Source organism: Geotrypetes seraphini, chromosome 1 (assembly GCF_902459505.1).
Source record: "Geotrypetes seraphini chromosome 1, aGeoSer1.1, whole genome shotgun sequence".
Classification (NCBI taxonomy): domain Eukaryota; kingdom Metazoa; phylum Chordata; class Amphibia; order Gymnophiona; family Dermophiidae; genus Geotrypetes; species Geotrypetes seraphini.
This window is the reverse complement of record NC_047084.1, coordinates 130,121,179-130,136,482: the sequence shown is the minus strand read 5'-3', so window position 1 is coordinate 130,136,482 and position 15,304 is coordinate 130,121,179. Positions and strand designations below refer to the sequence as shown.

The 15,304-nt window shown below is 40.3% G+C and overlaps 1 protein-coding gene across 9 annotated transcripts in view; it reads left to right on the top strand.

Annotated features, from left to right (window-relative positions):
• KIAA1109 (KIAA1109 ortholog) overlaps positions 1-15,304 on the top strand; it is a 908,505-nt gene that overhangs the window by 264,621 nt on the left and 628,580 nt on the right. For all 9 annotated transcript variants that reach the window (XM_033938537.1, XM_033938601.1, XM_033938589.1 and 6 more), the window contains exon 30: positions 12,749-12,922. In XM_033938537.1, the coding sequence (XP_033794428.1) occupies positions 12,749-12,922 (174 nt within the window). The remainder of the gene's footprint in view (positions 1-12,748; positions 12,923-15,304) is intronic.

The following is a 15,304-nucleotide window of genomic DNA, read 5'->3' as shown; positions in this document are numbered from 1 at the left end:
TTCTGATGCCTTGGGAGTAGTTTCCAAGAGAGAGTTAGTAAATGGAATGATGATCACAAAGTCATCTGTGTAACTGAATAATTTTATCCCCAGCTGGATCAATTGCGCACCTAGTGAGGACATGTAGACATTGTAAAGCAATGGTGATCCTTGCGGTACATCAGATGGATTGCTCCAGGTATCGGAGAGATCGTAATTGAAACGTACTTGATAGGTACGGGACATAAGGAAGCCTCAAAACCAGTCCAACACCTCTTCCCTAATACCAATTGCATCTAGGCATTGTAGCATTTTCCCATGGTCAACTAGGTCAAAGGCAGAGCTCATATCAAATTGCATGATCAGGGCATTAAGGCCCTTACTGAACAAGAGACGCAGATTATCTAAGATAGCCGCAATTACTGTCTCATTACTGAACAAAGGTCTAAAACCAGATTGAGTTTCATGCAAGAGAGAGAACTGATCAAGATATTCCATCAGTTGGGTATATACCAATCCTTCCATGATTTTTACAATAAATGGAATGGATGCTACTGGTTTATAGTTGGTTACCAGTGCTGATGATTCTTTAATATTTTTTGGAATTGGGGTTATTATTATGTGACCATTATTAGTGAGGAACTTTCCATTTTTTAGGTTATGGGCTAAGTAATTCAGCAAAGATAGTTTAAATTCTAATGGAGCCGCTTTCATAATTTCCGGGGGACATGAGTCCAGAACGCAGTATGATTTAGAGTATTTGTTATATAGTTTGATATAATTATTCCATTCTAAATCTTGAAAGGAACTCCAGATCATGTCTGCTGGCATTTCATTTCCTTGTATGTTAGCTATTTGATGACCATTAGTGTCATTTGTCGAACAGTTGTTTCTTAGGTTTTTAATTTTTGAATCAAAATGCTGTGCTAAATCATTTGCTGAAGGTAGTTTAATATTGTGCACGAGTTGAGTTTGGCGTGTGGTGTCAAATAAATTCGTAACCTGTTTCATCAAACAACAATAAACTTTTATTGATTATGACTGGGGTCGCCATTCAAAATAATTGGAACAACTGTAGTAGATTAAATTATACCTTCTGGTGGAATTCGTTATGTCACATTTATAAAATGGAAAGCATAATTGCTATTCAAAAAGGGTATTATAATAAATTAAAAAAGATCTGGGGGCCATTGACAACTTACTGTAATGAGTAGATACCATTTTCTATTGAAAGTATATTTGCAAATAGGGGGAGGAGAGTGAATTAAAGTTTACTGTAGGTTTAATCAATAGAAAAGAATACTTTATTTGATGCATTTTCTTTTGTATGGAAGGAAGATGGTCTAAAATATTTAGGAGTTTGGATCAAAAATACAGTGAAAGTAAATGAAAAATGTTTATTACAGAAGGTAACAGAAATGTGTGAGCAATGGAATCCTCTGCACTTATCTTGGTGGGGGAGAGTACAAACTGTTAAAATGATGATTTTACCTGTGGTTTGTTACCAAATGGGAATGTTACCAGTTTTTTTTTTCAGGGGTCTTTTTATAAAAAGTTAAATAGTATTCTAACAAAATTTATTTGGTTGGGTAAAATTCCTAGAATTGCTTTAGTGTCTTTGCAAAAGCCAATTATGGAGGGGGGGGTAAATTTTCCTAATTTCTATAGGTATCATCAGGCCTATATTTTGCGTCAAGGTGTGTGTTGGGTCCTCCCAGAGCCCATTGATAATATCCCAGACTGGTTTTGGTTAGAATGGCGACTCATGTTTCCTTTGCGACTTGGTCATGTACTTAGTATCAAAATGCCTAGGCTATATAAAGGAACAAATCAAAGTGGAAATGTCCAATCAGAATGGTGCACAAAAAAGTGCCTTTCAACTCATCTGATTGATCCAATATCTTTATTCATCTAAAGTAACTCAATGACCCGACATGCTTCACTATATGTGTCCTGATACATCACATGTTTTTAGTTTATATTGTTTTATATTGTCTTTTTATTAATCATAGTTATTAATATTGCCCTTTGGATACTAGACACTGATTGCTAAGATGTTTTTATGTATTAAGCATATTCGGATTTATTTTATAAGGTGTTCTTATGAACCGATTATTATATTTTCTCTTCATATTTATATTTATACACTAACTGTGGTTGTTTTTATATGTTTTAATGGTATGTTTTTTAGGATGAATTCAGAAATGTTGTTTGTTTTCATCATTGCTTATTGCGATTTACATAAGTTATATAGTTGGCACTTTTTTATGGATTTTATTGATATTTTTATAATTGTTCATTGAATGATTACTGTGTTTACTGGTTATTTATTATTTTGAACTTATTAGGCAATATGAGCCTTTGTTCTTATGTATTTTTAAGCTCTTGGTTCATTACTGGAGAGTATTCTTTATTTATGTTTCTTTATAGGGTATTGAGATAAGCCTATATATTTTCTTTAATTGAGCAGGTTTATTGCTTTCAGCAATGATGGATATATTATGTGTATTAAAAATTTTTTTTTTATATTTTATCTTTTTTAATATATAGGTTACTTTTAACATATTGTTTTTGTTTCTTTTATATTCTTGTTCTTTGCTGTTATTTATAATTTTTATTATTGTTTTTGAGATTTGGTTTTAATATTGTCATGTTTTCATGTAGGACTGTATGTTTATTGCTTTATTTATGTCTCTATATATATGACTTATAGACTCCTGATGCAGGCCGGGAGGCTGAAACATGTACATGTCGGGTCATTGAGTTACTTTGGATGAATAAAGATATTGGATCAATCAGATGACTTGAAAGACACTTTTTTGTGCACCATTCTGATTGGACATTTCCACTTTGATTTGTTCCTTTGTATTTTGTGGATTTGTTTCCCTTGTTTTTTTTTTTGTGTAGGCTATATAAAGAACATAGAATATTTGTTGATAATGGAAAACTCTTTACGATATGTAAATAGTCTAACTCCTATTCCAATAAATAAATCAACAAATCAAACGATTTGGCTTAACTCCAAGATCAAAATTGGCGGTTTTAAAATTATCTGGAAGCATTGGATGCTGGCTACGTACATTGGAAGATGTAATATCTTGAGTTTTCACAATTGCAACATAAATTTGGTCTCAACAAATCACAAAGTTTTAGATGGTTATAATTGAAGCAGGCCATTCAGGCGGGGTTCCCTGAATGGAAAACTCTTAATAATCAATATAGTTTGGAATTCTTATGCTTTCAGGTAGATTTCGTGGGGCACCAGACCGCACAGTGGTATAAATTAATATCTGGATTTGTGAATAAAAAACCAAAAACTGGTCTTCGGGACATTTGGAGCATTGAGATTAAGCATCAAATTAATGCGTCTCAATGGCCACAAATTTGGTCTTGGAGGATGAGATGTACAGTGTCTGCATCTATGAGACAAACTTGGTTCTTTCTTTTGCATAGAGCTTTTTGGACCCCTGTTCGTTTACAAAAACTAGATAGCTCTAAGTCTAATAGATGTTGGCACTGTCATCTTGAGGCTGGAACATTAGATCACCTTTTATTCTTTTGTCCATTTATATTAGTATTTTGGAAATCAATTTGGCCTCAAATCAATAGGATGTTAGAGAATCCGGTAGCCTTGACATATGATACTATTTTATTTGGCATATCAATGAGAGCGAAGAGTCAGATTTCGTCAAATAATAACAAACTTTTATTTATATTGACTGGAGTTGCCATTCAACAGATTACATTCAATTGGAAAAATCATAGCAGATTAAATTACAGTTTCTGGTGGAATTCTGTGTGTCATATATATAAAATGGAGCGCACAATAGCAACACAAAGAGGATATTTTGGTAAATTTCAGAAGATTTGGGGACCATTAACAGATTTTTTGTAATGAGTAATAACGTTTTCCCAAAGTAAGATATTTGACATGGAGGGGTGTGGGTGGGTAATAAATATTAAATCCTATAATGTATGAGTATTTAACTGTTTTTGATGTATTGGGAATGGAACTTTTGTAAGGGGAGGGAGGGGTTGGGAGGGTTTTCTAACTTGATATCAATTGTTTAGATACTAGGGATAGTTCATAATATTCAAAATATTATAGAATATAGGTATTGGCTGAAAAGTTATATTTTTAATGATATATGAAAGTTAAGTGTATATTTATAAGTTGGAATGATTTTTCTTATACACTTGTAATATGTAAAAATGAATAAAATAATTTTTTTTTTAAAAAAAGAAAAGAATACTTATTTTTGTATATTTTTGATTAAATGCTAAATGAAAGGGTGGGTGGGAAGGGAATAAATTTATTTATTTTGATGTTATACTAGAAAGAAATTCAAGTGATGTATTTAATTTTAAATGTTTTATTATTTGTACACTTGTAAGATTAAGAAATGAATAAAGAATTAAAAAAAAAAAATTGTAAACATGTTGAGCAGCTCTTTTGAACTAGTGCTAGATAAGTTGATTTTAGAAGAATAGAATGCTTTATGTTTGTCTTTTATCAGTTGTTTGTAGATTTTTATGTTGGATCTCCAGTTGTTATGGTCTGACATTTCTGTTTTTTTCCAAATTCTTTCCAGTCATATTTCTAGTTGTTTCATTTTTAGAGGTTCAGTGTCAAACCATTTGTTATATTTATTTTTGCTATTTCGTTTAGGGGCAATTTTATCTAAAATGGATGCGCTAGTTTTCATCCAGTTATCCCAGAAATCGACTCCTTCTCCTATCTCCGCTTGTAGTTCATATTGTGACCAATATTCCTCTGGATTGATATAACCCCTTGTGTGATGTTCTATTTTTATCCTTGGATGTGTTTTAGATTTTAAATGAGTCCAGATTAATTTGAAATAATAAATAAAATGGTCAGACTAGATATCGTGACACCAGGTGCCATCAGGTAGAGAGATGGCAGGGTCTAAAATTTCCTTTGTGGACATAGCTACTACATCTAAGTGATGACCTTTTTCATGTGTTTGTGTAGGTAGAGGGAGATTGTAATTGAGTAGAGATAAAAAGTTTTTAAAGTCTTTCGTATCTGGATTGTCCTCTTCATCTAGGTGTATGTTTATGTCACCTGCGATGATATTGTAAGAAGGAATAATTGAATTATGTAGAACAAATTCACAAAAGTCCTCTTTGGCTTTTGGCCAACTTTTCGGTGGGACATAGAATAATATGCAAGATAGGGATTCTTCTAGTTCCTTATTGCTAATTTTACAGGCTAATATTTCTAACTGATTGGTCATTTTGGAATCCAATAGTTCGAACTCAAATCCTTCCTTAAGAATAATTGCTAATCCTCCCCCTTTTCTTCCCTCACGGTTTAGCGTAAGGATTTTCAATTATCTGGTAGAAGATCAATTATTATTGGATCTTCTTCAGACAATAGCCATGTTTCGGTTAGAAAAAGACAGGCTATTTGCTTGCTGATGATCCATTCTTTAATTAGGAAAGCTTTATTCCTGACAGATCTAGTATTAAGATATGCGCAGGGAACAGAGGCGGATAAGATAGGCTTGATAGGAATAGTGATTCTGATAGGTTTTACTTTCCTTATTCTTTTTTTAGGGGTTCGTTGATGTCTTCCTTTATTTGAGATTACGTTAATATGATTTACCCTGTCTTCTTATGGGTTAATTATGTGCTTGATTGATAGATCATGGTAATGGACTGAACGTAATTGTGGACAGAGTGAGTTAACATCTTTGATGCTACCACTTATTAGATAGATCAGTAAAATCAATAGGAAATTCATGTTTGCAGGGTAATATGTCTCTTCCTGTCGCAATAGCTATATTGGTTTCCCTAACACTCCCAATTTCTAGTTTGTTTAGTTGATAGCAAACAGATTGATTTAGCTCTTAAGATGTAGCCAGTAACTGATAGTAGTGGTTGTGTTGGGTGAGTTAGCTCTCCCAACCTGTCATGCATCTAATACATGCGTATAACAATCACTCATGCGTTTAACATATGCGTCAAATACATGCATCTAACACATGCGTCTAATACATACGTTTGATGTGTCTAATAAATGCATCCCATGCATCTAATAAATGCGTTTAGCAATCACATATGTGTCTAATACATGCATTGAATGCGTCTAATACATGTATCTAATGCGTCTAGTACATGCGACCCATGCATCTAATACATGCGTTTAGCAATCACATATGCATCTAACACATGCATCTAACAATTACACATGCATCTAACAAAACGGCAAGTAAAGTGCGGAGAACAAAAAACTTTAGCAAAAAATCTTAACAGAAGAACCTTAGCAAATAACCTTAGCAAGGTGGGAGGGAAGATGGAGTTTCAAGTTTATTATTTTTCTTGATTAATCGCTTAATCAAATTCTAAGCGATGAACATATTAAATAAAGTCAAATAAAGACAATACAGTACAAAACAAACTTTCTTCTCTGTTCTGCCGCTTGAAAAACAGCTGTGGCACCCTCGTTGGCCCTTTTCCAAGGGCTGAAGCAGGCAGGTCAGTCCTTGGGGGCGGGACAAAGGCCCCGACATTGGTTGTGCTGGTTGGGTCGGCAGGGCAGGAAGGGAAGATGGAGAATCCCTTCCTCTCTGTTCTGCCGCTTGAAAATATCATAGAAGAGACAAGTTAATTTAATCATGTACTTTTTAATGGGTATAATTTATGGGCAGACTGGATGGACTTTTCGTGTCTTTATCTGCTGTCATTTGCTATGTTACTTTGTATGTATTCTTTAGGCCGTATTGCAGTCTATTGGGAGTCTTTTTATTGTGGAAATGTACTTTTAAGTGGAGTTTCCTGAAGAATTTTTCAAGATTTGAGTATAATTGGATTTTATCTATTTTGCTGGTAGGGCAGAAAGAGAGTTCTTTCGAAAGTACAGAGGTAGTTGGAGAGGCTTACTATCTCCATTTGATTTCCACTTACATCGGTCTGGTCAGTGTGAGTTTGCCTGCAGAGAGTCTGCTGGTTTTCCTGATCACCATGTCCATTTGAATTCTGATTTTCACATTCCTTAGGTGGGTTGGGGAAGTATGTCCAAATGGTTCAGATCTGTTCCATCAGATGCTGTGCATCCAGTGCCCTGGGATGAGATTCTGTTTCTGTGTGATTCTGTAGGAGGGAGGTCAGCTTTTTGACTTTTTTAATGGATAGCAATGTATTGTTTCATTACTTGGATTTCTTGCAGGTTCTTATGTAGTTGTCTCATGAGATTCCTGTGTATTCTGCATAGTCAGAATTATAAGTGGCTGCCAAAAGATTTTTGATCTTGAGTCCTTTGGGGATGATGTCATTTTTCTTGCAGATTGTCAGAAAATAAAGGTGACTGTTGAGGTATCTTTTTCCATAAGTTTTCTCATTTGCCTTTTCAGGAATTGAAGTTGGAATCCCCGCAGTCCTTGGTTAACCAGTGCTCAGTTATGAGCGGTACTAGGTCTCGGACCACATTTTTTTTCTTGCATCCAGACATTACACTGTTAATTGCAGAGTTTTCGGACACCCTTTTGGGTTCCTTACAGGTAGCTGAGATGATATCTAAGCCTTTCCTTATGATTCCTGAATTTCAACCATTCTTTGTACATCCTAAAGTGGATTCTGGTGGCTCAGGATGACCAGAAAAAGCGGTCAGGGTCCATGTGACGGTGAAAAGGCTCTTCGATATTTGAGCCTTAGGGCTTGTACCCAGCAAAGTACCAGGCTTTGGCATATACTCTATATACTTCATAGTGTGCAAGAAAGGCTCAGACGACTGGAAACCAATTCTTGATCTGAAATCAGTAAGAACATAAGAATAGCCTTACTGGGTCAGACCAATGGTCCATTAAGCCCAGTACCCCGTTCTCACGGTGGCCAATTCAGGTCACCAGTACCTGGCCAAAACCCAAGGAGTAGCAATATTCCATGCTACCAATACAGGGCAAGCTGTGGCTTCCCCCATGTCTTTCTCAATAACAGACTATGGACTTTTCCTCCAGGAACTTGTCCAAACCTTTCTTAAAACCAGCTAAGCTATCTGCTCTTATCACATCCTCTGGTAACGCGTTCCAGAGCTTAACTATTCTGAGTGAAAAAAATTTCCTTCTATTGGTTTTAAAAGTATTTCCCTGTAACTTTGAGTGTCCCCTAGTCTTTGTAATTTTTGACGGAGTGAAAAATTGATCCACTTGTACTCGTTCTATTCCTCTCAGGATTTTGTAGACTTCAATCATATCTCCTCTCAACCGTCTCTTTTCAAAGCTGAAGAGCCCTAACCGTTTTAGTCTTTCCTCATATGAGAGGAGTTCCATCCCCTTTACCATCTTGGTCGCTCTTCTTTGAACCTTTTCTAGCGTCACTGTATCTTTCTTGAGATAAGGAGACCAGAATTGAACGCAATACTCCAGATGAGTAAATGCAGCATTGAGAGTTCCTTGCTTCTGCATGGGGTCTGTGCAGTTAGTCATTGCAGTCATGGTGCCAAGGGAATTCCTTGCATCCTTGGATTTGATGGAGGCCTATCTTCATCTGTAGAAGGCAAGGCACTTTGAGTGTTCTCGGACAATACTGTGGCAGTAGCTTATGTAAACTGGCAGGGAGGCACTAGGAGTACCCCCTTACATATGGAAGCCCAAATGTTATTTTGTTGGCAGAAGCTAGAGTGGAGAAGGTACAAGCCAGCTATCTCAGTTGGCAGACCTTGGACTCAGGAGAGTGGTCATTGTCTGAGAAGAAGTTCGACTACATTGGGGTAGCCCGATCATGGATCTCATCACCTCGGTCAGAAACACGAAGATAGATCGTTTTTATAGCCGCCAATTTGAGCCTGGCAGTGCCAGTTTGGATGCCTTGGTTCAACCGTGGCTGGAGGAAGAGCTGTTATACGTGTTCCCTCTGTGGCACATGGTAGGCTGAATCGTCTGCAGAATAGCAAACCACCCAGGACTTGTGGTCCTAGTGGCTCCAGATTGGCCGCGTTTATCACGGTACACTGATCTCGTTTGTCTCCAGAGGAACAAGAGCTTCAAGTTACCAATTCATTCATATCTCCTCAGTCAGGGTCCGGTTCCTATGTAGAATCTTGGAATGCTTTGGGCTTACATTGCGGCTTGTTGGCATACCTGGCGGGGATAGGATGTTTGGAAGTAGTTATATCTATCCTCCTTAGAGCTAAGAAGCCAGCTCTGGTTACAGCTTGGTAGATGTTTCAGTAATGGGGCATGACAGAGGAGATAAAACCCTTGTGAGTCCTGATTTCCATGGTCCTAGCCTTTCTGCAGGCTGGACAGGGGGCTGTTGATCAGCTCTGTTCAAGTGCAAGTGGCAGGTCTCTAGTGTTTGAGCTCCAGTGGAAGAGGATTCTCTGACAGCTCTTCCGGATGGGTCCAGGTTCCTGAAGGGGGCGCTCAGACTGCACCTCCAGTGCATTGGACCCTAACATTGTGTTGAAAGGGATAAGTAAAGCTTTGTATGAGCTTCTGCAGGAGGAGTCACTATTAGATCTTACTGTTAAAATGGTGTTACTGGTGGCGAATGCTTCTGCGTGAAGAGTCTCCAAGTTACAGGCACTCTCATGGAGACAACCATTTCTTAAGATTACAGAAATGAGAATTACTTTACATACGATTCCTTCTTTCTTACCAATGTTTGTTTCAGCCTTCCATGTCAATCAGGAAGTCTTTGTCAGTGTTCCAGTCCATGAACTATACCCCCCCCCCCAGGTTAGTGCTGAATTGCTGGATGTGCAGAGAGTTCTTCTCTGTTACTGGGAAGAAACCAACGAGCTTTGGCTCCCTAATCATCTTTTTTGTTTTGACCTGCCAGGCTAGGCAGGGAAGACCAGCCTCTAAAACGTTCATTTCTAGTTAGATTTGAATGGCAATTTCTTTGACATACATTGGCTGTGGTAAACAGCTGCCACTTTCAAAGTGCATTCCACTAGAAGTGTGGCTTCCTCATGGTCAGAGGCAAGGGTGATCTCACCCAAGGAGATTTTCAGGACTGCTGCATGGTCTACTCTTCATAAAGTTTTACAGAGTAGATGTAGTGGCATTAGAAGACACTGCATTTTGGCCCTCAGCCTTAAGGGTAGGCTCATCTGTCTTACCCTAGATGCAAGGGCTGCTTTGGTATATCACCTATATTCTGGAATCCTTTTTCCTTTGTGCTACAAGGGAAAATTAGGTTCTTACCTCGATAATTTTTTTTGTAGTAGAAGGGCAAAGGATTCTGGATACCCTGCCCTGTCAAATACTTTACCTGCTTCCTGCCTCAGACAGATATGTATACCAGAGCTGGGGATGTTCATCTGCCAGCCAGAAAAGAACATCATAGCGATATAAAAAAAAAAAAAGATCTCAGATACAAAGAGCTCCATTTGTGTTAGTGCTGGTTGCATACAGACTGGTGGGTTATTAGTCCCACCTAAGTTTCTTCATGCTGTTTATTAATAGTATTATATTTATTACAGAGCAGAACAGAATTGATTGTTCAGGGAGGTTCCCTGTACCCTTCCTTCGTATTTTCTTAGTTTCAGTTGTGATCAATTGCTTTGGTACAGTGCAGTCCACTGGGGGAGGAGGCGGAGCTGAAAGATGTGATTGACATCCTTCTGCAAACAGTTCATGGGAAGAGGGAGATTGCCTATCATCTGGAATCCTTTGCCCTTCTTCTACAAAGAAAATTATCAAGGTAAGAATCTAATTTGCACTTGGAAATAAGATGAACGACTTCGGAAAATTGCATGCCATGGAATCGAGGGTGAAATACTCATGTGAATTAAAAACTGGCTGGAACATAGGAAATAGAGAGTGGGGGTAAATGGACAATTCTCAGACTGGAAGAGCATCACCAGCAGGGTGCCGCAGGGCTCAGTGCTTGGACCTGTGCTCTTCAACATCTTTATAAACGATCTGGACATTGGTACGATGAGCGAGGTGATTAAATTTGCGGACAATACAAAGTTATACAGAGTAATGAAGACACAGGGGGATTGCGCAGATCTGCAACGTGACATAATCAAGCTTGAGAAATGGGCAACGACATGGCAAATGAGGTTCAATGTGGATAAGTGCAAAGTGATGCATATTGGGAACAAAAATCTCATGCACGAATACAGGATATCCAGGGCAGTAGTTGGAGAGACCTCCCAGGAAAGGTACTTGGGAGTTCTGATCGACAAGTCCATGAATCCATCTGCACAATGTGCTCTGGTGGCGAAAAGGGCGAACAGAATGCTAGGAATGATCAAGAAGGGGATCACGAACAGATCCGAGAAGGTTATCATGCCGCTGTACCGGCCCACAGTGCGCCCTCACCTGGAGTACTGCGTCCAGCACTGGTAGCCTTACATGAAGAAGGATACGGTACTACTCGAAAGGGTCCAGAGAAGGGCGACTAAAATGGTTAAGGAGCTGGAGGAGTTGCCATACAGTGAGAGATTAGAGAAACTGGGCCTCTTCTCCCTTGAAAAGAGGAGACTGCGAGGGGACATGATCGAAACATTCAAAATACTGAAAGGAATAGACTTAATAGAGAAAGACAGACTGTTCACCCTCCAAGGTAGGAAGAACGAGAGGGCACTCTCTAATGTTAAAAGGGGTTAGATTCCATTCAAACGTAAGGAAGTTCTTCACCCAGAGAGTGGTAGAAAACTGGAATGCTCTTCCGGAGGCTGTTATAGGGGAAAACAGCCTCCAGGGTTTCAAGCCAAAGTTGGACAAGTTCCTGCTAAACTGGTGAGACTGGACTCTTTTGGAGCACTGGTCTTGACCTTGGATCTGCTGCGTGAGTGGACTGCTGGGCAGGATGGACCATTGGTCTGACCCAATACAGCAGCTCTTAAGTTTTATTGTTCTATATTCTTAATTTTCCTTCAAGATAATGTCCTTGCCTTAAATCCAAATTGCCATGAATCTGTAATGCAGCTTCATATTGTTTTTAGATAAAGGGCCCTTTTCTCTTTTGACAGCTGGCTAACCTTCTAATACAGTGTTCTTCAACTCCCCTAACACTATTCCTGTCATGTGTGACTGCGGTATTTTGTTAGCATGATATTTCTGTGTAGCATTTCTGTAATATTTCTGTAATATTTTGGCTTATTCAGTTTTCTTTTTTATTTTTTCCAAATCTTTATTCATTTTTTCATCTTACATCAAGTACACCATATTATATCAATTGAATCATATACATTACTTGAAATTTTCCATATATCATCATAAATACATAAAAATATCTCCCTCCCCCACCCACCCTTTTCACAATATTATAATCAAAAATAACATACATGTATTGTATTCATAAATATTGATAGAACCTATAATATAACTATAAACCACCCCTTCCCATAAATATAATTATACTTTCAGTGTAAAAAGGCGTCTAATTTCCTTGACAGGTTGCTTATTCAGTTTTCTTGATAGTAGAGGGGATATAAGGGGAGGGGAAACAGGGGCTTTGTTGATCCTTGCTCTGTATTATTTGTATTTATAAAATGGCAATTGTACAGAATACTGTTTCTTTTTATGCTTTAATAAAATACGTTCAATATAAAATCATAACTATTTGTGCGGCTTGTGTGGATGGGATCAGATGGGTTGCGGGGACGGGGCAGAGATGGGTTTTTAAAATTTCAGTCTTAGTAGTTTGCCGGTCCACAAAATAATTATTTTATTTCCGCCGGTCCATTGGTTGAAGAATACTGTTCTAATAGTAGTAAAGAATTGATGAATTGGCAAATTTATTTATTTAAAAACATACAGTAGCTTCTTCATCTGTTTGGCTTTTTTAGCACCCCTTATACTCCCCTGGAAAAGAAGAGCATGGAACCTGCTGATGATGAGACTCTAACTGAGGAATGGACCTTGGATCATCCAGTTTGTCAAACAAGAACAACAGCCATTGTGGAAGTTAAAGGAACGGTGGATGTTGTCCTGAGCCCACTAGTAGCAGAAGCTTTAGACAGGTAGGTGTGAAGAGTCCTCTTTGTTTCAGCAGCAAAAATAAATAGTGGAGTTTGTTGGAAGGGTTCTATGGTGGCAGCATTTACCACTTGTTATATATTGCTTAGTTTTGTTGAATTTAATGTAGTTTAAGATAAAGAATAAAGGAGGGAATTAATCAAGGGGCGATAACTGATTTAACTACATTAGCAGCACACTAAGGGCTAGATTCACAAAGCAAACCGATCTTGTACCGATCGGTTTGCGACCAGATTCCAATTTGGGCAGTCTGACTGATTCACTAATCAGTCATATTCAAATGGGGGCGATCGGCGAAACGCCCCCATTTGTGAGCAGGGATCGTAAATGTGCGATCCCTGCTCATGCGCAGACCCTGACAGTAGTGACAGGAGAAGCAGCCTCCTGTCACTGCTGTCAGATCTCTCCTGCCTGCTCACCCCATTGCTGGCTTCCCCAACTCTCCTGCTCTCTGCCGCCCTTCCCCGCAGTGCAGGCCTGTGGTTTTAAAGCGGGGCTACACTGAGGGGAACGGCAGCAGAGAGCAGGAGAGTCGAAGGAGCCCGAGAGCATAGCTCACCCACCGGCCCGACACCCCCCCATACATACAAGTTGGGAGCAGGAGGGGTGCTCAGTCTCTCTTGCTCCGTTGGCCTTCCTCCTGCCCCAGGCCCCACCGGCTCAACTGCTGCACCCCTGACCGGCCCCACGGGACGCATAACCGGCCCACCCCAGAGGGGAGGAGCCCGAGGTGCCTCAGCCAATCAGGGCCTTAGGCCCCTCCCCGTGCATCAGATGATGCGCTGGGGTGTGGCCTAAGGCCGCTATTGCGTAGCGACCAGCAGGAGGACTTTATGCTTCCTTCTGCTCCCGAAGAGGATCGAGGCCTAAGGAGCAGGAGAGACCTAAGGGCTAGATTCAGAAAGCAAACCGATCGTGTACCGATCGATTTGCGAGCCCTTTCCCACCGACTCGATTCACTAAAGTGTTTAGCGATCCCATCCCGATCCGTGCATGCAAATGAGGGAAATGGTATGCAAATCTGGGAGGGCAGCGATTCACTAAACACTGTAGCTAACACCAATTTGGCTTGCCGATCAGAAAAGAAGCGACTGCTGAAGACCAGTCGCTCCTATCCTGGCCGACTCTCCTGCCCTGTTCTGCCCTTTAAAATCACGAGCTCGCAATGCTTTTTAGCTGAGCAAGCTCGTGATTTTAACCCCAAATCCGCCATCGACACTGGCATCGGGCCCGAAGCTGCCCACCCCGTCCCTGCAAATATGGCAGGAGGGATGCCAACTCCCTCCTGCCATCGCAAAACCACCATCAGGCCCGGCGGGACCCAGCCCACCCCTCCCGTACCTTACTCCGGGTTCTTAAAATTATGGCAAGAGGGTTTCCACTCCCTTCCATATCTACTACTACTAACCCACCCTCCCAACAAGTGCCCCTAACCCCCTCCCTCCCCGAACCCCCCAAAAAATTTGTCCCGCAGCCACATTTTAAAAAATTATGACTGGAGGGTTCGCACTTCCTCCTGCCATCGGTCCCACCCAAAAACTAACGTAACGGCAGGAGGGATGCCAACTCCCTCCTGCCACCCCACCCCCCCGTACCTTTAACGGAGCAGAAGTGGGTGCTTAGTACCTCCTGCTCCAATGCCTCCCGCGACGAGTCTGAGGCCTTAGGCCATGCCCCGGTTCATCATGTGATGTACGGGGTGGGGCCTAAGGCCCAAATTGGCTGAGGCGCCTCGGGCTCCTCCCTTTGAAGGGGCCTGGGGCACCTCAGCCAAGCAGAGACTATCTTAGGGAGGAGTCTAAGGAAGTCCCTGATTGGCTGAGGCGCCCCAGGCCCCTCCCAAGGGAGGAGCCTAAGGCACCTTATAGTCTTAAGTTTGTACTTGGAGTTATAGAGGGATAAGTGGCTTGCTTAGTCACAAGGACCAACTGTGGCATTAGCATTTTATATCCAGGAATTACTGGACATGTTCTGACTGCTGAAACTGTCATGAGCTGTAGAGACAGATTCAAGGTATTATGTTGTATCACAAGACTGCCGTCGGCCGTTGTGACAGCCATTTTGTGACCGGAGCTGGCAAGGGCATGAGCGATTGGTATTTGTATCTGCCTGGCTAGACCCTAAACTCTCAGGGATACTAAGGGAAGACGGGGCTGAGGAAGGTATACAGAATGGGGGTAGGCACATGAAGAAGGTGAATGCTCTTGGAAGGGGGTTAAAATGTGGGGTTTGGCCCTATTCAGTAGAGGGAAGGGAGGGGAAATCAGGCTGCTAACTAAAGGGAGGGAGTACATGAGTTCTGACTGATATTCAGTGCTGGCACCTACATAGCTAAAACCAATGGTAGGCAGCCTTGGTTTACTCCT